At 49.1% G+C, this 23,847-nt stretch overlaps 1 protein-coding gene across 17 annotated transcripts in view; it reads right to left on the minus strand.

The window, feature by feature from the left end:
- NFIA (nuclear factor I A) overlaps positions 1-23,847 on the minus strand; it is a 350,499-nt gene that overhangs the window by 236,477 nt on the left and 90,175 nt on the right. For 10 of the 17 annotated variants that reach the window (XM_039556246.1, XM_039556247.1, XM_039556258.1 and 7 more), the window contains exon 2: positions 7,208-7,739. In XM_039556246.1, coding sequence (XP_039412180.1) covers positions 7,208-7,739 — 532 coding nt within the window. Of the gene's footprint in view, positions 1-7,207; positions 7,740-13,259; positions 13,619-23,847 lie in introns of those variants that run through there. The other 7 variants (XM_039556257.1, XM_039556253.1, XM_039556260.1 and 4 more) reach the window with 1 other exon arrangement.

Raw genomic sequence — 23,847 nt, forward strand, 5'->3', positions numbered from 1 at the left:
GCCGAAACCCGTGGGAAGGAGGAACAACTCCCCGGGGCCTTCGCACCGGCCCTGGCCATGACACTGAGACAACACTTGGGGACTGGGAGGGTAGATATTAATGGAGAAGACATCCACTCCCTTTAGGAGGAGCCGATGGATTTACAAGCTCAGGATACCCCTCCTGGGTCTTGCTGTGGGTCTGAGTGCACCGTGGTGGCACTGGGATCGCAGGCGACACAAGCCCACACACTTCGCTCTAGGCCGAACTCAACCGCGCCGCTCTCCATTTTGACTCGCACGTGAGAGCCTGGCACACAAAATGGAGGCCCTCGTGCGTTTCACAGGCAGCGGCTACGAATCCAGCCCGTATCCACCCGCTCTGCACACCGCATCCTGCTCCCACATCCCGAGCCACGATGGTGCCACACACAGGCTGAGCTCAGGCACCTTACAGCCACCCCTGGGGTAGAGACATGGGGGAATGGTACCTAGGAACACTTAATATATATAAATACTCTGTTTTCTCTTTAAAATTGATTACACTGTGATGACAGGTTCGTCCAGGCGCTCCCTTGCAACTGGGGATAAAATGCTGCAAGCCCTAAAAGAACTTGCTGGGGTAAAACCGCCCCACACATCTGAGGCACTATGACCCAGGTGCTGATGTCAGTCACAGTTTTTGGTGGCTCCCATAATGCAGGCAACAATTAACAACAACCAGAGATGTGGTTGCACTACATGAATGGGAAAACCAAAGCGACTAAAATGAATTTTAGTCCACCGACAAGGCTTATCTACCACAAGCCCTCACTGGCGTAAGGAAACGTCCGGGTCGGCTGCTGTTAGGAGGCTAAAATAATTTCCCCTGAATTTACAGCCTGTAATTTAATCATCAGCTCCAGCCCTTGTCTGTGAGGAAAGGAGCAGGGGCAGAGCCAGATCCATGGCTCCCAGTGAAGATACCCCAAAGTTATTTCGCTGGGGACAGTCTCCGACGCTCAAAGGGTCCCACTGAGAAGTGCAGGCTTTTGGGGAGAGGTTGAGGGGTTTTGGAGCAGTGGGATGGGGTTTGTATGCTGGTTGTAAAAACCTCACCAGTGCCTGAACCAGAAGCATCAGGGGAAGGAGGAGGAGGAGCTGTGAAGAAGCTCAAGGCACAGAAAGTGAGGGATGCCCCTTTCCTTTACATCCGAATGGGGAGAAAATATGTAATTGTAATAATAAATAGCGGGTTTTATGAACAATTAGGATTCCACTGTCTCTTTGAAGGGTTTGAAAAGCTGACACGATGTTTTGGGTTCTCCAGATTCAGCTTTGAGGCCTCAACCAAGAGAAACATTCAGCCCCGCTGTGTACAGCAGTGACCACAACAAAGATTGTGGTTTCTCCCACACTCGCCTTAAATAGATCTAAATTAATGCTATTCATCATTGGGTGGAAAAGAAGGGAAATATAAAAGTGCAGTTGCTTGTAGAAAAGCCAGAAGCATTGGGCAACTTTCTTACCACTCACAGGCTTCTCCTGCTTCTGCACCTCAGAGCAAGGAGGCATGAAAATAACACACCCTTATACTGTCCAAACCCATCACCTGGAAAACATCCTGGGCATATGAAATACGCCTTTATCCCGTGTTTATTTGTTGTTGCTGTTGTTGTTGTTGGAGAAAGGGAAAAGCTAAACCACATGACTGAACTCCTGCCAGGGGTTCGTGATAGAGCAGGCCGTCCCGAGTGCCGCACCAGTTAGTATCTGAATTATCACGGATACTCACCGGCTCAGTTACACCCGCACAGGGAGAGCAGTTGTCCCACCTAAATCCTGCTTCTGTCAGCTCCCACCCTGCTCGTGGCTGCAGCGAGCAGCCAGTCCTGCTCCCCAAAGAGGAGAGCATTCGAAGATGGGGATATCTCTCTGTGCCACACAGGGTGTGTAGGTTGCCGCGTCCCATGCATGCCCATGATAGGTGGGTGCATGAAATTTGGGGTGTTGAGGAGCTGTAGCTGTCCTCTGCTCACCTCTCCCGACTGAGATAGAGATCCAGGCTCCCACCACTGACTTTTTATGGGTACTTTTTGTAAGGCTAAAACAAAGCAAAATCTGCCTTCTCCTTTTATTCCTTGAGGGCAGAAATACTGTGAGATGTCTTAGTGTCACTTTTTTTTCTTTAAAGCTACAGATGTCTCACTTTGGCAAAAAATAATGGAGCAGAAAAACAACTCTATCAGCCCACAAATATTAAAATCTCAGCTGAATGGTGATCTGCTCAGGTTCTCCTGGGCATGCACTGGGAGCCGTGTGCAGGGAACACATGTGAGATACCTGCTGCGAAGCTGCCTGAAGTGTTTTTTTGGTAAGAGTAAATGCAATCTGTCTGCAGAAAAAAAACTTTAAGGACTGTTTTGGATATACACTGGAAGAGCCATGAGCTGGAAGTAGGTTTTTCAAAGCATTATAGGTGGAGGGAATGTCATGGATGCTCTAAAAGTCTTCAGATATGCGTAAGAACGACATATACGTTATGCATTATCTCCACAGAAAAAACACCATTTGAAATGTGCCCTTTTTAACTACCATTATGATCTGTCTAAAGAGCATTTTGGTTGAAACTTGGGAGGAAAGGAGAAGGGGAAAAAAAAAGCCCACTGATCTTACACCTGCTCTTTAGCAGTGGGAAGTAGGTTCTCAATCTGTTAACATGACCATCTGGCCAATCTGCATATCACGGCTATCTGGATTACCGTACGATGGAATGACAATAACGTAGCCAAAACAAAAGTAAAATGCATCAAAAACTAACGGGAGCGCAAGCCCTTTTGATTTCAAATTAAATAATAAATGTGGTATCAGAGCAGAGCGAGAAAGTCAGCTAAATAATTAAAAATGAGCCTTCGCTCTGGCATAATTAAGTAAACAATATGGTGTGTGTTTCTGTATGAGCCAGCAATAGTTTCCACCGTCGAACGCTCCACTTTTGCAGAGCAGCGATCAGGAGTTCAAGGCGCTGCGACAGCTCTTTCAGTGACGTACGGTATTGTCAGGACACCTCTGCCACCCCTGCGACACCCGGCCCGGCTGCAGCTATTAACAGGATTAATGCAGCAACAATCAATACCAATTGTACTAAAAGATTACGGCTCGAAGCCTCGGGTACCTCTTGGACCCCCCGAAACCTCCATGGGTACGGGGCTTTCTGCATTAACCCATCTTTGGGTTATTCCCATCGATGCCTCTTTGTGGTGGTCCAAGTAGAATATTTTAAATCTGTCGATGGGAGCGTAAAATGGGCCTAGCTGAAAGTTCAAGGTCATGTGCTATATACCACTGCCCAGCAATTAGCCACAGAGCACTTCTAGAGGTTAAGTAAATTTTCAGTCACAGAAATAAGGCCGAGTTCTGGCATCTTCGCTGCCTTCGAGTCTAAACATGAGCAGAAAAATGAGCTCACATAAATAAAACCCTAGCCCCAGATTTCTTCTTAAATTTGGGATTTTTAAATGTCCTTCTGAAAGATTAAAAGATTTTCTCTGCCACAAATACCTCACGAGCTTAATTCTCGCCTGAAGCGCATAACGATGGCCGGCCAAAAAAATAAACCGGGCATTGCAGCATCGCCTCCTGGCCCACCATCCCACTTCGGCCACTGGAGAAGTCTCTAAAATCTGTGACCTCTCAGAAAATTTAACTACTTCTATTGCGAATCTATTCTCCAATCTGATCGCATTAGCAGGAGGAACTCCAAAGCAGTAAAAAACTCCAGAAAGTTCTCGGTTGAGTGCCTACTAATGAACAAAGGTTAACTTTATCTAAAAGGTCAAATGCCTGGTGGCTAAGGTTGTGACCTTAACAACTTAAATTGTGACCTTGCCACGTGCCTAGTATATTGTAGATTCTGATACAGATCATCTGGTAAAGGACCGGTCATAAATTAGCTTTACTGTTCGACTCCCACAAAGAAAACGGTTTGCCACAATGGTTTCCAACTTGTCATTTGATACAAGAGCAGAATAAGTGAAAACTAAAAAGCAAACCCAAGTTCAGGGTATGAAAATGCCGCCTGCTTTTAGTTAAGCAGATTAGAAACTGCAAACTGAGAGCAATACTCTAGATTTCAATACATTTCTTGGTCAACCTCTAATTCACAAAATACCGATCTTCCTTTCCTTTTTATTTTTTTTCAATTTCTTTTTTTTATCCTTTTAACGAAAATGACATGTAGTTTGCCTATTTGCATATTTTTGTTTTCTCCTAGCCAGCTCTTAAAGAGAATAATTGATTTCAGTAGCTTTGTAAGAAGCACTATTTAAATCTGTGCACATGTGTTCCCTTACAGATGATAGTGCCTACTGAAGGAAAAGCGTGGATTCAAAGCAATAATTATCCTACATGTTTAGAAGGAAAGGGACATCTTGCCGCCGAAGTCATCTCGAATAAGGGCATCTTGGAACAGAATACTCCCCCCAAGAAAAGAAGACGAAAAGTGGGGGGAAAAAAAAAAACCCACAAGAAAAAGAGAAGCGAGCACTATGGGTGAAAAGGTCACAATGGTTTTGGCACGTATCTTCAAGCACGTTTCGGAGTCTGTGCCTCCTGCCAATACTGGCAACTTCTCAAAACTTTTAAGGAGGTAAAAACATTGTTTAGTGTTTACAAATCTTCTGTACTATAGCAGATGCTTGTCAAATCCGCTATATGTAAGTTGACCAGCCTACCTAATATTTGCGCTGGTGACTTCCTCCTTATAAATACGCGGTCCATACATTTGGGGAGCGAGGTCTGATGGAGTTGGAGACAAAGGACCCTTAATATTTTTTTCTTTTGTAATTTTCCTGTTGCGCACCCGGCACAAGCTGCCATTACTGCGGGTCTGCGGGAACCAATGGCTGTCAACTTGGCCAATGTTCAGGTGTAACAAAGACTGCTGGGATACATCGGAGGGGGAAAAAAACGGGAAAAAGGGGGAAGAAAAAGAGGTAGCTCTACGCAAAGCTTTCGGTACACCTCTGTGAAGCCATATAGACAGCGACCACGCTGTGCCACCTCCCAAAATTCATCTCGTCCCCCTCCCCGCTGAGGTTTAGCAGGAATACGCCAGCACACGCTACTGCATTGAGAGCACAATGCGATGCGTGCAATCAGCAAACAACGGCCGAAAACACGGCGCGGTGCCGTGTTTTGCTCACACAAATCCCCAAATCTAACCCCAAAAAACCGCGCCCAGGCCTCGCACCGAGTTTCCGCGGCAAACACCGAGTCCGAAGGACAATCGGTGCGATCGCTGCCTGTTGATGATGAAGGCAGGAATAAATAACAGTTTGCTAGCAAGGCTACTGTTTGCCTCCAGCGTGCTGATAAGATGGTATATTCCTAATCACAATATTGAACTTTTATAACATCTATTGCCCGACTGTTGTAACAGGGAGAGGATCCCTTGAAGCTCCCCGAAATACTCCCACCCCTGGGTTTGGTCCTTTTCTCCCCATCCTACATTTCTGTGACCCTACATGCAAGCTAAGCCAAGACCGTTGGTTTCTATCAACAACTTGTGTGCCCCACAGAGGGCCTGGGAAATACAATATGGACCAGTATTTACCAGCACCATGCTATATATAAATCTAAATAATAAAAACCTGCGTGCTGTAGATCAGTAAATAGCAGTCTATAGCTTCCATTTGGATATCAAAGCATTTTAAATGTATCGCCCTGCTCCGACATGCGGAGGAGGAAACTGAGGCAGACAAAGGGGATGTGAGTCCATGGTCCCCTCGGGGTCGGTGATGGAATGGGAAGTGACCTGAAATGCCCCAGCCCCAAGCTCCCTTCAGTTAGTCATTTATCCATAATCCTTCCTTCACCGTGGCCATAATAAAGCTCAGAGTAAATAAATAATTTTCCTCAATATTTGCCTACTTCCCTTTCACCATAAATGTGCAGTATGATTTACCACCTCACACTGAAGTGCAAAGTAAATGTTGCAGCTTATCTGTAGGAAATACCATGAGGATACTCAAAAGTTATTTCTGAACAGGGATCATATCTGTAAAATCCCAGCGGCGACATTGCCTAACACAACAACCATGGCAGGGACTCAGCGCAGAAAAACTTTGGGGAAGCCAAAACTTTCTGCAAGATCCTCTGAAAGAAGTTGGCATGGGAAATGCAGGCTCCCTGGGCTGTAATTTGCTTGGTTTTCTTACCGATAAATATTTATACAGAAGTGGGGTTTTTTTTACTAATATGATTTCTCTCCCCCCGGCTCCTCTGGTTTTCCAGCCTGTCCAGCCCCTCAACTCACAAGTCAGGATATGCTGGGGGACCCATGAATCCCATACATGAAACTCAGGGCCTCGCACTTCACACGCGCATATTTTCCTGCACTACAATCAACCAGAAGAACTACAGTAGCATATTATTTTATCCAGTCAACATTCTACACATCCTCTGAGCACACCAAGTCACACCGCAGGCAGAGTGTACTTTGTGTTGGACTCTGGGATCCCAAGATTTTCATCACACGTTAAAACATCTCAGCCCCTCCTCATAAGCACGATATTGTCAAATCAGGAATTTTTTTCAAGACCTGCTTAGCTTTTAGGTGTATAAATTGTGATATTTTGGGGGGTTTAAATGCCTCCTTTTCCCCCTAGGATTACCCAGAGGTTTGTTTCATGTCCACTCAGACCTGATGACTAGGTTTGCTATCAAGGGACTTTCTTCTCCTTTCCCTCCAAACCCGGTCCTGGAGGATTTATGTTCCCCATCTCATCTCTGTGGGGTGAGGATACCTGGTACTCCTGACCCACAGGCCTCAGGCACCTCTAGCCCTCCTGGACTACTTTGTGCATAACATATACAAACTTTATTTTAAAAAAAAAAAAAAAATTAAACTAAAATCTGTCTGCTTTCCCCCAAAACGAGGGTAAAGGAAGCCGCGTCCAGCTGTGAGCCCTCCTAGGACAACATTTAGGATAACACCTGTAAAGGATGCCCAAAATGCTGTTAACCGCGGAAAACAAGAGCCACTTTTATGTGGCTGCACCTTAAAAACCCCCATTAAAAAAAAAAAAAAAAGGGAGTGGGGGTGTTTTGGCACCCTCCTCACTGCCCCGGGAGAGCGATAACCGGCATTCCCAGCTCCCTCCCCGGCTCATGCAGCCGCCGCCAGGGCACGGCACCCGGCACGGAGATAACCGAAAAGTTGGAGAAGGTGGTAGAGAAAGGCACTTACCTGCTGCGTGCACAAAGTATGCCAAATATAAATCGAGTTCCTTAACAGAAACTCCTATATGGTGGGGCTGTACGCACAGCCCGGGGTTAGAGCACTGTGGGGACTTTACAAGGCGCTCGCCATCAGTACTTTCGAGCGGAATACCTTTAAATAAAATCACCATAACAAGGTCCAACCTCCAGACCTTATCTGCCTGGCGAAGGCAGTCAATTCTTCTCATCTTGCCCTTCTGGTCTGGATTGGAAAGAACGCAACACGGAGGCTTTTTTCCTGTGACTGTGAGAACAAAATCCTCCCGAAATTCAGGCCTGATATCTTTCCGGAGCTTTGCCAGAAGTCTGGATGCCCATTTTTGCTTTACCTCGGGTTTTTCACTTAGCAGTTCGTCCTTCACGGCTCTCTCTTCCTCTTTTGACATGCGTTTTTCATGTTTTTTGAAGTATTTTCTTTTTCGGGCTTGCAGGTTGAACCACGTGTACGCAAACGCTCGGACGTGAGGCAGAAGTGCTTCGATGAAGGGATGAAATTCATCCTGAAAAAAGTTACAGAGAAGGGTCAATGTCACTGAAACCATCAACAAAGAGTCTTCACAAATGGGGCTTTCATGGGGTGGTGAGAATCAGGAGGGTACTGATAAATTTTAAGGGCTGTGGAACCCCTCGATGATGGACCCTGAACTCGCCACCGCCACATCCCCGCTTCCCTTCGCGCCAGCCCGAAACCTCTGCTCCCACCCCCCAAAAACAGGGTCCAACTTCAACCAAACACCCAGATGGAGATGGTGCAATGCTGGGGCCCTTTCCCCGGTCCCCAAACCTTAAAAACAAAAAAGAAAAAGAAGGGCAGAATGAGTTAAAAGCTAAAAACTCCTTTGCAAGTCCACTTGCGGAGCGTGTATCTCCCTTTGCTCTCTCCCTGACCCCGCTGCTTGCGGTGTAGCCAGCGTTTGCCCGCCAATTTGGCAAATCCTAAACATTTGGATGCCAATCAATGTTTGTATGGGGAAGTCTAAAGTATAGTAAAACTTCCCTAAGATATATTTGGAAAAAGCAGCCGGCAGAAAAGTAAAATGCCACTATAGCTGTATATACAATTACAATGAAGGGTGGTTTTCACTCTGGTTCCTAAACAGGGAAGGGAGTGAAAACTACCGCGGTCGATTTATCCCGTGAGCGCAACAATAACTAATACTAAAATCCTAGAAAAAGCAAGCCTTGCAATTTATTTATTTTTTTTAAAGTTTTGTTTACATTTCATCAAAAAGTAAAAAAAAAAAAAACTTGATATCTGGGCATATTAGGGAAAGTCAAACTCTGAGCCTTCCCATAAAATTAAAAAAAAAAAAATAATAAAAAACCAGGAAAAATTGAAAAACGCAGTAACAGAAAACTGTAGCACAACTTGAGCAAATATGCAAAGAATTATTAATTGTGTCAGATTTTCAAATATCTAAGAAGAAATGTCCTACTCGGAAAGTTAGTTTGGCCATCCAGAGACACTGCTTGCTTTGTGTAACGAGGAGTTAAAGATCACCCCTCTCCCTTGGCACAAAAATAATAATAATTAAAATTAAGCTGACGCTAAAAAAGGGCGAGAAAGACCCCTTGATTTCTTTTTTTTTTAAATAACTATATATACAGTTAGATTTCTTTTCCTCAGACAGTATTACATAAATCAGCCAAAGAAATCAAAATGTATTATAATATACTGGGGCCATGCTTCTTGTGTTTTCCCATGAATAAATGAACGACCGAACTCCAGGCTGCACATAAAAACGTATCCAGCCTGTGGGGCCTGATCCAGCGCCGCGTGCTGGGGATGTCCCTGCTTCCAGTTCCTCCTTTTCTCAGGATTGGGCCCTCCAGGAGGGAAAAATAAAGTAATTTGTGGAACGTTTTCCCCAGCATGGGAAAAGCCACCCGCTGCCTACCCCCGTGCAAGAAAACATTGGGCATTTTTCAGATTAACAAACTAACTTTTTTTTTTTTAATTATCCCGTGGCGTACATTTCCTACCCAAATCATTGTGGGTCGTGCAAATATGGTTATTAAAACAGATATCTTACTTTCTTTCAACATTTTATTTTAATTTGCATGGTTCTTTTCAGAAATTATGAAAAATTGAGAAATCAATAGTAGAAATATCTATCAGCAAAATCCTGTCGTAAATCAAGACCTTCTGCTGACTTCCCAAAACCTTTCATTGCACTTATTCTGAGTGGCCCCAGAATTGCAGATACTTAAATCTATAGGTAGCACTGTTGCATTTATTTTTATTTAAACACAGATTGCTAAAAACTTTCCTAACAGCACAAAATATTTCATTAGAGCAGAGCGGCAGCAATCAAAGTACTATGAATGATTATTAAAATAAAAGCAGGTAAAATGAAATAAATCACTCCAATGATTGGCACATTCCTCTTTTTTTTTTTTTCCCTCCTCTATGGGAAAAGATGATAGTTTCAAATTTCAATAAAGTTTAAAAAAAAAAAAAAGATTGCTGTGAGTTTGCAGTCGGCAGATTCAAAAAGTGAGAGGAGGCACAATCCCAGCACATGGAGCTGCTCTCACCCACCAGAAACAGCTCTCACGGGGGGGGGGGAAGACGGGGGGGGGGGAAGAAATAAAATATAAAACCAGCAGTTCTCTACAAGCTATTAAAAATAATAAACCTTCCCTCCTGATCCCTCCTGTCCTTCCCTTTCCCCACTCAGGGAGAGTCAAGGAAAAAAGGCCTTTTGTCAAGTGGAAGTTTATCTGCGAAGGTACACAGAGCAGAGAGGCTCGACAGCCCCACAGCGAGCCAGGGCAGCGCTTCCAGCCTTCCCACTTTCCAAACACGTCTTGGTACATCCTGAAATATTTTAACTTTTCTGCTTTAAGCAGCGCTTTGTCCTGCCTGATCTCATGTGCTCGGGACTTTTTTGGCTCGGCGCTGGATACCATCCAAGAGAGAGTTGCTTTAACCTGCGCTAAAGCTGATTTCTACGATGTGAACCTGAAAGGGGAGGTAAAAACAACACCCAAAAGAAAAACCATTTAAAAAAATCACTAAACCACTTTAAAGGGAGGGGGAAAAAAAACCAAGATGCTTTTTGGTGCAAAGTCAGGGTCTGTGGCTGAAGTAAACGAGAAGCACCGCTGCTCGGGCGCGAGGTGTGCATGTCCCTACTACACCCCAATGTGTCTTTTCAAAATGGTGTATGAGGAGAAAAGGTTAATGACTCATAAACAGACCAACTTTCAGAGTGTCGTGGTAAACACGCTGCTCCGGAAAATTGCACCGCTTCAATCTCGGCGCTGAGGTATTAGCAAAGTCCAAGTGGAAATAAAAGCAGCCAGGACTGATCAAACAGAATTGGGCTGGACGCGGGGACGGAGGGGGGGAGCAGCTTCTGCACAACACAATTTTCTATTTCAGTGGCGTTACAGCCCCCCCAAAAAACCCAAAAAGTTTTGGAAATGTGTCAGTGCAAGTGTGCTAACAGATGTGCAACTTGTCTGCAGCCTCGCTGCAAAATAGCAGGATTTTAAGGAACTGGTGGAAAAGGTGATGATCTCTCCCTTTCCACAAGTTAGCTTGAAGGAAAACTTTGAAAGTATTTGATAAAGCCATTTACTTTCCCCCCTCGGTGTCGGATGGGTTACCTAAAAATAAAAGACATCAGAAAGCTGGGAAAGCGATCATAAAAAGTTGGGGTTTTCTTTATTGCACTCCTCACCAAAGTTTGAGGATACAGCTCTTCCGAGAGCTGCCTGTTTCTAAGCAGCACCTAAAATTTGGGCCGCACAATTCTGTACTGCATACCCCAAAATTCTCCTCTGCTCTTCAAAAAGGTGTTAAAAAAGAAACAAAACAAAAACCCTACGACAAAAGAACCCCAACCCCAACCCAAAGGCGCCTGCAATAATGTAATCCTGCAAAGGAGGCTTTGAAACAATTTCTGCAGATCCTTTTGAAATTAAGCCAGCTACAGCGACCCTTGCTAATATTTTTACAATCCATTTGCTTGTAAATCTATGAGGAGACGTGCATATGTTCCCCAACTATTTCCTAGCTCCTCAGCAGATATGTAAATGGAACGATGTTTGGATTTTTCCTGACAGATGACACAAAATGCTTGTGCCATTTCGGTTCCAGGGCTTGGATAAATATGCTCAGAACCAGGATTTCTGTTTGTTTTCATTTTCTAACCCACTTTCAAGAGCTTCCCTTTAAACCTGAACCAAAACTTGACCAAAAAAAAAAAGGAAAAAAAAAAAAAAGAAAAAAAATCCATCCCAAAACTTGTATCAATAAAAGCTCTTGAAATGATAAAATAGGAGATTGCTTGCAATAGCTCAGGGCTCACCCCCCTTTTTCTATGGAAAAATGACAGAATCACCTAATTGATCCTTCGGAGGGAAGAGTTTGTCAGGAGGCCTCTAATCCTCCTATTACTTTTCCAAACGTGCAGCAAGAATGCGAGATTTTCCTAACGGAGTCAAAGCACATGCCTGGCTTTCTGCTTTTCTTTTGATAAATTAAAAAAAAAAAAAAAAAAAAAGGAGGGGGGGGGGGGGGGACACACACACATGACACGACTGGGCCAGGGAGCAACCAGCCCATGGATTTATTTTCTCTCCTTAACGTGCGACTGGGCCTACTGAGACCCAGGAGCCCCACGTGGAGATGCCAAGCGCGTCGGCGCTGAGGGCCCTGCACGGAGCGTCCGGGGGTCCCTCCTGCAGCCGCAGCACTGACAAAAACCAGGTATTTCTCAGAGTTGAATTAAAGGCACAAACTTTGCCCAGGCACAGCCCGGAATTGCATCCCATCCTCTGCAAACTCCCGCTGCTCACATTTTCCTCCTGCCTTTTGAGCAAGTGTACGGTTTGGAGTTTCGTGCCCTCGCCGGCCTGGTGTTTTCTCGCCAACACCCCAAAATTTGGGGGAGGCTGGGGAAGGAGAGGGGACTGCCACGGGAGAAGGGGACGAAACTTTTGCAGCTCTTCGGGCTGCCTGGGAAGCTGCCGCCCCTTTCCCTGCAATTCCTTGCCTTTTTCTCGACGGAAAAAGCCCGGAGAGGCTTTCTCACCGGGAGAAAAAAAATATTCCAATTAAATTAATAAGAATAATGTAGTCAAAATCTCCTGCAGGAGGAAATAATCTGGGGTTTGAGTCCGCCACAAAGCATTTCCTCGTTAAACCATTATATCCTGCTAATTGAAGGGGTGTAATTCAGCGTCCTGCAGCAGCGCGCGGGCAAAAGGGGGGAGCCGGGGGCTCCGCGGCCGCGCAACCGGGGGGCACCGCGAAGCGACACTCCCCCCTTCCACTCCCCGCGCAAGCCCCGTCCCGCCGCGAGCGGGGGGCTCAAAAGTTGCGCCGAGCGCCGCGGGGGCCCGATCCGCGGGCGGGAGGGCGGCGGGGGGTGGGGGGGGACACGCGACACACGCGGGACAAGTTTGCGGGTGTCCGTGTGAGGGGACACAGGCACGGTCCCCCCGCTGGGGCGGCCTCCGCGGGTGCGGAGGGCGCTCTGCGCGGGGGCGGCTGCACCGCGCCGCACCGCGGGAGCGAGCCCAGGTGCGGGGGACGGTTCCTCTCTCCGTGCCCGGGGCGCTGGGGGGGCGCGGAGCCGGCGCGGCCGCTCCCGCGGAGCCCCGAGCGCGGTGGCGGGGGTTGCGGGCCGCGCCGTGCCCGGGCGGGGAGCGGCGCAGCGGCTCCAGCGCTGCCCCGGGGGCCGCGGTGCGGGGTGGTGCGGGGCGCTCCGGCGCGGGCGGCGGCATCGGCGGCATCGATCGCGGATGACCAAGCAACGGCGGGGCCGTGCGGGTCGTCCGCAGCACCGCGCCCGCGAGGCCCCCCCGTTAATTAAAGCATTAATAAGTAGGCGCCATTAGCCATGTGCCGACACAAATGGCCGTGCGGGAAGGGGGTGGAAGGGGGGGGGGATGCGAGCGAAAGGCAACAAAGTTAGTTTCGGCGAGCGGCGGTGGTGCCCCTTCCCCGGCGCGCACGGCCGCGCACCCCGCAGCGCCGGCCCCACCGCGCCCCGGCGGCCGCTTACCTGGGTGAGACAGAGCGGAGAATACATGACTGCTGCGGGGGGCTGCGGTTTGGAGGTGTGCGTGTGCGGGGAGAGAGGGAGAGAGAGAGGGGGAGAGAGAGAGAGGGAGAGGGAGAGAGAGGAGGGGAAAAAAGAGAGAGAGAGAGGAGAGGAGGGGGAGCCCCGAGCCTGCTTCTTGCTTTCACATTTCCAACTCTGCCAAACTGCAGCCAGCGCGGAGCCGCTCCATGAGCTGAACTTTAACCCCGCCTCGACTTTCCCGCACTACGCGCTCGGCATGCCTGCCCCGCGCGCCGTTAAAGGCATAGCGCTCGCTGCGCACCCCTCCGCCGCCCCCGCTCCGCGCCCCTCCGCTCCGCTCCGCGCCCCTCCGCTCTGCGCCGCGCACCGCCCGCCCCGCGCCCCGCGCCGCCCGCCCGCGGGGGCGGGGAGGGGCGGGGAGGGGGCTGCGGCGCCGCCGCCTCCCTCCGCCCCGCCGCCCCGCAGCGCGGCCAGCCGCGGAACCGAGAGGCGAGCGGGGCTCGGCTCAAAGTTTTCCTCTTTTGGGTGTGTGTGTGGTGTGGGGGGGGGGGGTTGTGTATTTTTCTTTCTATCTTATTTATTTATTTATTTGTTTATTTATTTATTTATTTATCTCTTCCCGGGGGCTGCGGCTCCGCTCGGCCCTTGACCGTGGAGGGATGGGGCAGGGGGGGCCGAGGGAAGCGGCGTTGCCTTCCACAACTTTCCCCATCCCCTTTGGCACTTGTCATTTTAAATCAAGCGCTTTAGAATCAAGGGTGCTTATTCCACTTTAAAAAAAATAATAATTTTCTTTTAAAAAATAGCAACACATAAATTCATCTGCACATCGCACTCCCCCTTCTTTTTTCCTTATAAAATCTAAAAGTGAAGCGCTTAAAATTAAAAATACCTCCGCGCCTCCTGCCACTTCTGGAGCGCATTGTCTTGGCACCGGCAACGTTTGGGTTTGGGGTTTGGATGCTCTCCAGCCCGCTCCTGGGGACTCGGAGGGTGTCCCGGGTGGTGTGTTCCTCCCCCCCCACCCCCCCTTTCCGCTTGGGAATAGCGTTTTCCACTGATGCTGGAGGCAGTTTAGGTGACCCCCGCGTCCCTGCGCGTAGTCACAGGCTTTTTGGAGGGGAGAGCGGGGGGGAGGGACGACGACACGCGCAGGGAAAAATCCAATCTATAGGGGAAAACGAGGAAAAATCTCCTCCCGCAGCTTCTTTCGGAGGTGGCGGGGGAGTGGGTTGCGTTCCCCCCTCGTCCGTGTCGCACCGTTCCCAGCCTTTTGCGGTTTCCAGCATTATCTTTTAAGTAACTTTTGGCGCCCTTCGGGAGACTTTTGGCCGCGGGACGGCTGGTTGCGCCCTCTAGGCAGGGGCCACGGTCAAGTGCAGCCCCTCCGCAGCCGCGGACACCCCCCATCCCAAAAAAATAAGGGCAGAGCGAAAGCACCTACCCCCACCCCAGAATATTTGAGCACTAAACGGGTGGGCGCGCAAGTTCTCCTGATCTTTCCCAACTCAGCGTTTTACTAAGCACACTTCAAAAAATAAATAATTTTTAAAATGTGGTGGGTTTTGTTTTTTTTTTTTTTTAAAGGTTTTTTTTTTCTCTTTCTTCTTCTCCCATCCCCCCTTTTTTTTTTTTTTTTTTTTTTTGGGTGCTAAATCCGGAGGTTTCCAAGGCTCCGGCCCCGCCAGCGGCCCCGTCCCCGCGGGGCGCCGCCAACTTCGGCGGAAAAGGCAAAAAAAAAAAAAAAAAAAAAAAGGAAAAAAAAAAAGAGAGAGTGAAAAAAATAAAAGAGGAGGGGAAAAAAAAGGAAAAAAAAAAAGAGAAAAAAAGAAAAAAAAGGCGCGCCCCTCCCCCCGGGGGAGTTCAAACGTCGCAACACCCACCCCGCCGCTGATTGGACAGCGCTCGGTGACGTCACAATGCCCCGCCCCGTCCATTGGTCCCCGCCGCGGTCCGTCACAGCCCGCGCCCGGGCGCGTTTCTTTGTGCGCGGCCGCGGGCGCTCCAGACGGCGCGCACGGAGTCGGCGCGCACGTACGGGCGGGGAGGGGGGAACGGGGGGAATCTGTCAAGCTCAGCGGTTTTCTCAAATCCCTGACAAAAAAAAAAAAAAATTAAAAAAAAAAAGAGAGGGGAAAAAAAAGCTGCGGTGCAGCCCTGCGCGCCCGCGCTCCCTCCGCGCCCAGACCCCGCGCACACAATAGCGAATTCCCTCTGCGAAAGCGTGGGAATCGGGTTAAAAATACAAAAACAAGAGTTTAGGCGGCGCCGCGTCCCACGGGCAGGGATAAGAGGGATAACACGGATAACAGTGCAAGAGAAACTTTGCGGGCTCTGGCGGCTGGCGGCACTTTCTTTTCTTTTTTCGCATTTTTTTAGTATTTTTTATGGCTAAAATCGATTCGCGGCCGTTGGGAACCGGAAGGGAAAACCCGCCGCAGCCAACTGCCGCCGGCTCTTAGGTGGGATGTGTTGGGATTTTTTCTTCCCTTGGGTGAAGGTTTTGTTTTGAAGTGGATTTTGGGGTGATTTGGGGGTTTTGGTGGCTGCGGCAAGGGGCGAGCCGGGGTCGGGGCGGGCGTGCCCGGGCGCTGCCGCTGCCTGTCCCCGCTCTGCCGGGTGGGCTCCCAGTGCCCGGGACTTCGCAGAAGTTACGAGCGATTCGGCAGCCTCCCGCCCACCTCCCTCCTCCCTCTTCTCCTCCACCTCCTCCTCGCCCCCGCCCCCGCGTATTTCCGCAATCGCCGCGATTCGCACAGGAGACCCGCACCGGGGGGCGGCGGGGCTCACGGACATCCCCCGCATCCCCCCGCACACCCCGGCTGGGCGGGCGGCCCCGCTGCGGGCCCGCAGTGTCCCGCCCCCGCCGAGCCCCTTCCCAGCCGCGGGGGTTCTCCCCGGGAGGGCGGCGGGGGAGCGGTGCGAGCGCCCCTCGCACGGGTAACCCCCCCGTCCTGCACGGGTAACCCCCATCCTGCATGGATAACCAGCCCCCCCCCGCATGGGTTAACCCCCCCGCATGGGCAAAACCTCCTTCTGAACGGAAAACCTCCCTCCCCCCACACGGGGAACCCCCTCTCCGCACCGGTACCCCCCCATGCGCACCCCCCGGCACGGGCAGCCCTCCCCAGCGCGGGGAACCCCCGTCCCTTGCACCAGCAAAGCTCCTTTGCTGCACGGGCAAAGTTACCTGGCATTGGCAAACCCCCATCCTCCTTTGCACGTCCACCTTTGCACCCCCGTGCTTTGCAAACCCCCCCAGGCTTTTCCCCCCCGGTGCGGTGAAGGTGCAGGGTCCCCCGGCCGGGCAAGCCTCCGGCGGGGGAGGACCGATCGTCCCCGCAGCGCGGCCGTGCCTGGCAGCGATGCAGCAGCCGAGCTGCAAAGTCTCCAACTTACACAGCACCCCTAAAATAGTCCTGATTTCATCCCTGAAAGGATTTCCTGGCTTTGTGTGTCTTAACTAGCCTTGGCCATTTTTGTAGAATAACCCCATTATTCACAGCTCCGAGGGTACAATCTGCTAAAGTCACTTAATAATAAAAAAAAAAAAAAACCCACAGAGGAGAAAGAGAAACCTTCAAAGGGCGTGAGAAATAAAGGCAAACAAACAATTGTCTGTGGCTCTCAGCTCCCCTTGATCGTGGATACCCGCTTCATTAACAGGAGAAGCATTATATGCTTAAAACTAGAAGCCTCAAGATGCGTGATAATACTGCAAAATTAATTCGGGGGGGGGGGGGGAAGAGCAAGTGGATCTGAAGGTTAATTGCTATTTTTTGACAACAAAGTGAGACTTCAACTCACACAACTCACAAGGAGTGGTGTGGTTACCCCTCTGAATTTACTGCTTTTAATCGACTTGAGCAGGTATTTAAAGACACAGAGGTTGCAGCCGCAGCGTACTGAGTACAGAGACAAAAAAAAAAAACGAGTAAGAAAGTAAAAATCCCTGAGATAGTGATTTTCAGTTTGCAGTTTGGGAGCCCCAGACCTGCGCTCGTGACGGCGCAGCTCTGTACACGGCGGCGCGTTTGAACCTCCCGGCAGCGGCTCTGCTTTCCTGGTTACCTCCTGGTGACCCCTCGGAAGGAGCCCGCCGATTCCCAGCGGTCTGGAGACCACAGGTTGGAAACCACTGGTTTTGCATAAACTTGTGTTATTCGGAGCAGGCTTAGGTCGCGAGGGCTCCTCTTAGCAAATTGTCGAAGGATGATGTGTACTGCATAAATTAAAACATCATGTCCCCTTGCCATGTGAAAGCATTATTAAAAGAAGCATAATAAGGGATTTCCACCATGTTATCAAGTGTACAAAGAGAACTCCGAATGGGAGGGATGGCTGTCATCGGGGTAGAACAAGCTGGGATTTTGGAGAGGCTTGAGAAGCGCTTTGAATAGCCCGTCAGTTGGACAAGGATCAGCGCTGACAATAGCTGGGCTATATGTGGTATGGCCTGTTAACATACAGCAGCAATCATGAAAGGCCTGAGATAGACAACAGGGCGCTCCTGGGCCCTGAGAGATGTTGGTGGCTTTGGGAGAGCCACTGTGGCTGCCCTGGGAGCAGCTTCACCCCGCTGAGAGCCAGAAGCCTGCTGAAATCACCAGGCTCAATCCTGATCCCCTTTCCATCAAGCCACACGGTGCTGACTCACATCCCCAAGAGACCTAAGTGCCAGTATAGTTGATGGAAATCAATGCCCAGATGTTTCTCTGTTGTCCCACAACCCACTACAGAATTATCTACGAGTCCTAGTAGAAATGTCATGGAGGAGCAGTAGGTTAGTGCCGTGCCTAACCTGGTCCCACCACCTGCCATGAAATCAGGAATGTTCTGAAGCTACCAAAAATGAGAGTATCCTGTAAGACTCTCTCCAGGGAAGAGATTGCTTTTTTATTGCATGTGTGCACAGAGAACTGAGCATAATGGGGTTTTCCTCCTTAGTTTAAAGGCTTCAGATCCTGAAATAGAGTCCCCCATAGCAGGAGTGTTGGAGCTAGATGATATTTAAGGTGCCTTCCAAACCAAGCCATTCTATGACTCTACAATAAACACCATGGTTGTGTGAACACTGTGTCGTCCTAAAACAGGAGGGCAGGAGGGCAGAACTTTCAACCTCCAGGCTTGCAAATTTGAAGGAGAAGCTTAAAAAAGTAGGGTAGCATGTTTGATGGAAATTCTCACCTTACACCACTAAATAGATGTGAATAATAATGTTTTTCTGTGCAATATTTTCTGTCCATTGCCATGACTCCCAGAAGGAGAGTGGGGGGATGAAGAAGTACTGCAGTCTGTATCTGGCAGGTGAAGGCAGCTCCACCATTTGGGGTCTGGGCCATGGCTGTATCACCAAAGCCATGTTCATGTGGGGAATTAAAGCAGTTGTGCTAAGAGCAAGTGGGAATAAGTAAACTGAAAATTGGTCAGTCTTCCTGTGGAAAGTCCTGCTTTGACCGTGAGCTGCTGGCAGCATCGCTGCTGGCACGCCTGGATGTGGGGCGCCGGCTCCGGAGCCCAGCGCGTTGCAGAAATGCCTGCAGAGTTGTAATGCATTTCCACAGGGTCTCGAGTCTATTGCGAAATGCATTGCAGAGGAAATAACTTCCCAGCAAAAGTGTGCAGACTGCAGAAAGGAAGCAGCAGAATGGAGAGAGGCGGGAGAGGCAGCATTTCCCCTTTTGTTTTGCTGTAGATATTCTTATGGGGAGCAAAATAAATGGTAACGCTACTTTAATGTAAAAACTGCTTTGCAAGCAGGGTTTTTTTGAAAAAACAAAATATACCTCAAAGTGAAAGTTCCCTGTGAAAGTGATTGCAGTTTAATAAGCTCACTGTGATTTACGGGTGGGCTTGAGTAGTGCCCGTCAGCCCAGGCCACACTGTGGGCCCGCAGGAACCTAAAACTCCCTTCCCACCATGTTGATGCCACCATCGAGCTGGATAAAGCCCCTGTTCACAATCAGGAAAGACACAAATAGGTACAGTCGTCCTCAGCTGTATTTTATTTGTACACAGTCCCGCGGTGTTATCACTGCTGGGAGCTGAGGGACACCTCTCACAATGGTACGAAATCATTCTCCAGAGATATGGAGTGATTACAGCATACAGAACTGATACTGCCGTTGTCCTAAATCCAATGTTTTATCAGGCAGTTTGGCATAAACACTTTGGTCCTAATCTCGCACACCTCAATGAAAATTTCGCTTGGTAAAGTTTGCGCAAGAGTGGTATAAACATGGTGTGGCAAATATTGTTTATATACCCATCCACACCCATCCACACACTATTTATTTCAGTATATTATGTGTCTATGCATTTTCATATTTATTTATGCAATCTATTTCTCAAAAGGAAAGTAAGTCTTTTGTCCCTGATTTTACGTGAGAACATTTTACATTCAGGGTTCGCTCAGAATATAAAAGCTGAGATTCAACAGAGGGTGTGAAAAATGAACCTGAAGAATTGCTGACTGGACTTTGTAAAGTTTCAGATAACATAAACAGTTCTGTGACAAAGAAAAGTTACGTCTAAGAGAAAACAGGAATATTAATACTAAATTAAACATCGACCTACGCTGCTCAGAAGCAGTGGTGGTCTTTTAGCCCTCATTAACATGCATTCCCTGCTGCCCTTCGCTGCAGGCTTTTTTCTGGAGTCTGTAACTTTCACAATAAGATGGGCATTATTTCCCCAAATAAATAAATAAAAATCAAACCAGCAATCGGCTTCACTGCTAAGTCATTTTTTTTCCACATTTCTTATCTATGCAAAAGTTTTGGGAAGAAAAAAGAATGACAATAACAATAATAATAATAATATGAGTGGCCTGTTCAGATGCAAACTCAGACAACTTTGTGCCTAGGTTACAGACGGGCTGGTTAGGAGGGCACGGTAACAGGTGCAGGTTTATTACTGCTTTTCTGGCACAAAATTTATATGCAAATCTCTTCTGCAACTATTCTTTATAAAATAGTTCTAGCCTTGCTATCCCAGACAGCACATGAGGTCTGATCACTTTCCTCGTGGGTACAGGGCAGGGAAGTTTTCCATCACAAGTTTTCCTAACTCTGTCTCTTTTCTACTATTAAAAATACGTCTTTCAGCCCTAAATTATGTATTCTTTAAAAGGTGATAAGTTCTATGTTCTTCATAGGAAGGACAGGCACTAACACAGCTGGAGTTGGAAACCCCCGCTTCTAGACCATAAACTTCGAACTAAATTAAATTTTAGGGAATTAAAAGTAGTACTCTTCCTCTGAGATTAGTAACTTTTTACTCTCTACCTCCTCTAATTTTATAGACAACTTCATAACATGCAAGGATTGAGTCATAAAAGCTGTGCCGTAGCTCACGTGCAGAGGTTGGTTGTAACAACTCAAAAACCTGCACGAGACCCAGCGCTTCTGCCTAAAAGATTTTGTAAGAAACCACAGAGTCAAGTGCACCCGGTCCCTTCTGCTTGCTCTGCCTTTTCCCAGTGCCCACGGCTCCTCTGGAATAGCGAAAGAAATGTGTTAGTCTCAGCACCTGATTTTTTTTTTTTTTTTGAAGTCTTTATTACTGTAATTCACTGACCTGCCGCATTGTAAGCCCTGGCAATATAGATCCCTGCACTGGGCACCCTGCGCTGGTACTAGATCTCTCTGGAGAGGCTGTTTTGGTGGGGTTTTTTTTGCAGAAAGGGAGTTTTTCTTTAAAAAAAAGAAAAAAGGAAGTGTAATCCGTGTGGGCTGCCTGTCACAATCACTGCTTTCCTCTCCTAACAGCAGGGAGAAGGTGAGACCATCCTCTGCTCACCCGACTGTTGTGTTAACTTCTATACTGGGCTGGGAAGATTTCCATAGGGTAACCCCCGGAACAACCAGGCGCGATGCACAGGTGGCCCTTACAAAGGGATATGCTCAGCTATGGTTTTATTTGGATTCCTGGAAAAGCACATAAATCACGACACTGCCCCACGTACGTATGCCCGACCCCTTCCTTAACTTCTTGCATGAAAATGTTATTTCTGAGCCTGTGGAGCAGGTGTACATACAGTCGTGAAGCTCGTGGGCAAAGACACACTGACTGCATTATTTCTTCCTCAGAAAACTGAAAACCCGAGCCAGGAGATCCCCCAGCCCAGCTCCCCCCTCCTCCAGGAGGAAATAAGCATTTCCTTAAAAATGTTCTATTTTTTTTTTTTTTTATCCTCTTCAGATTCAGATTGTCACTAAATATAGAAACTCTTGTAGCCACACAAACCGTGCATCGCCCCACAGCTGCTCATTTGCAATTTGTTCCTGCACTTAAAAATCTCTTAATGCTACAAATAAACTTTGGGAAAGTTACATCCCAATAAACAATGAGGTGTTGTTTAAAATTACATGTGCTACTGTATTATTAGGTCTCTACCGACACTACAATTATCTTTTGAAGCTGGCAATAACGCATTAGCTGTTCAGTCAGATGCCGAAATAGACTGGTGGATAAGCCCTCTGCCATTTTTATGAATGGAAAATATTTTAAAAGATTGTTTCCACTTTCTTCTTTGTCCTCTCCCCCGAAAGGAGCCCCCGCGCCGGGACTCTTCCCCCACGTCACTTTAATATTCATATATTTTATCCATACATTGCGATACATGATTAACTGCCTCCCCCCTACCACACACACATCGCCCCAAACAATACAGATACTTATTGGATTAACTACTCAGTCCTCGCTGGAAGGAAAGCGGTATCCGTGAGCTCTCGCTTTTATTTGCACGTACAGTTGTAGATCTGTGGCATGACAACAAAAATAAATAATAATTTAAAAAAAAAAGTGGATAATCCCTACGCGGGAGCGCAGTGTCCACCGCAGCATCCGCCCGCTCCGCGGCACCATTTTTACTCGCCGAGGGAGTTCGCATCGCGGCGGATCCTGCCCGGTTTTGCCCGATTCCTGCCCGCTCCCCGAGCAGCCGCTGCCCGGCTTGGGCGACCGTGATGGGCGTCGCAAGCTCCCCGTCCTCCGGGCCCCCCCTCCGACACAGCCTTGGCACCGCATCGGGGGTGGGGGGAGAGAAAATAGAGGAGCGGGGCGGAAAGAATTAAAGCAAAGCCTTTAAAGTTTGCTGCTTGATTTTGGTCTGCCTCTGGATTATTTGGGGGAGGTGGGAGGGGGGGGAATAAATAAATAAATCTCGCAACCTGCCAGCTCTGCCTTCCCAACGCTCTCCAAGTCACTGGTAGCCATTTTCATCTAAGGTACAGAAGGAGGAAAGAAAAAGGAGAAAAAAAAAAAGCCAAAAAATCTTTAAGAAAAAGCACCCCCAAAAAAGGAACCAAGACAGGAAAAGCCCGTGGAGCAGCGCAGACCGGGGCCGCTGCAGCCGCTCCGCGCCCGCGCAACCCCCGCCGCTCGCTTCCCCGGCTCGCGGGCTGCCGAGGTTTTTTTTTCCTGTATTTCCGCCCCCCCTCCCCCCCGGTTTTTTTTCTTTTCTTTTTCTTTTTTCTTTTTTTTTTTTTTTCCCCTTTCCCCCTCTCTCTTTTGCCGCAGTCTCCGTCCCGCGCTGGGCGAGTCCCGGCAACCCGCGCCGGCGAGGAGCTGATTTATCGCTGCTCCAGCCCCGGCTCGCAATTCTGTCACTGTAAATCACGCACATGCGGAGAGCGGGAAGGTTTTGGCCAGCTCGGAGCCCCCTCCCCGCCCCCCCCCAAAAAAAAAATTAATAAAAAATATAAATAACGGAAAGAAAAAGGTGAGGGGGGGAGAAATCCAGGGGAGAACCGGCGCCCCCCAACCCCCGCCGCAAAATAAAGTCTCAATAAAAGTGGCGGGGGCGGCGCGGAGGGCGGGAGGGATGGAGGGATGGAGGGAGGGGGGCACCTGGCAGCCGCCGCGCCCCCCGCGCCCGCCCCCGCCGCTCCCCGCGGCGCCTCCCGGGCCCGGCTCCGCGGCGGGGGGTGCGGGGGGACCCCCGAGCTCTCCCGCCCAGCGTGGTCCTGCCTGCCAGCGCTGCAACCCGCTCGTACATGTGCGTATCCACATATATCCCCGTCCCATATGGATGTGACTGTGGGAGGGTTGCACGCTCCCATGCTGGAGCTGCAGCATCCTCCTCGGCGGCGGTGGGATGCAGACCCCCGGGCAGCCTCCAGCTCTCCCAGATCCTCAGGCAGCCTCCAGGTTTCCCAGCCCTGCAGCAGAGGGGCTCTGTGCCAGCCGGGTGCAGCAACTGCGGTACCCCAGTGTCCAAGCACGGCTCCCATCACCCATGAATCAAATCCATAAAGCCAAGGATCCCCTGGCCCTGAGAAATTAGGGTATCATGTCTTGGGACCGCAGCTTGGCCTCTCCCCACCATCCCTGTTAGGCCCTGCAGTGGCTTTGCCTGTTATTTCCCATCACATCCTTTAACAGCAGAGAAAAAAGGAAAATCAGTATGAAAAGTGCTGGTGGTATCACTACAATTCAGGGGTTGGCACAATCCCTGGGTATTTTGTCCCAATGTGGGGTCCCCTTGGCTTCGCCCAGGGTCAGGGCAGGGTTGCAGGGGAGAACTTTCAGGAATGCCTGAATTCCACCAGCTGCACTGGCAAGT

Source organism: Corvus cornix, chromosome 8, assembly GCF_000738735.6.
Source record: "Corvus cornix cornix isolate S_Up_H32 chromosome 8, ASM73873v5, whole genome shotgun sequence".
Lineage (NCBI taxonomy): Eukaryota > Metazoa > Chordata > Aves > Passeriformes > Corvidae > Corvus > Corvus cornix.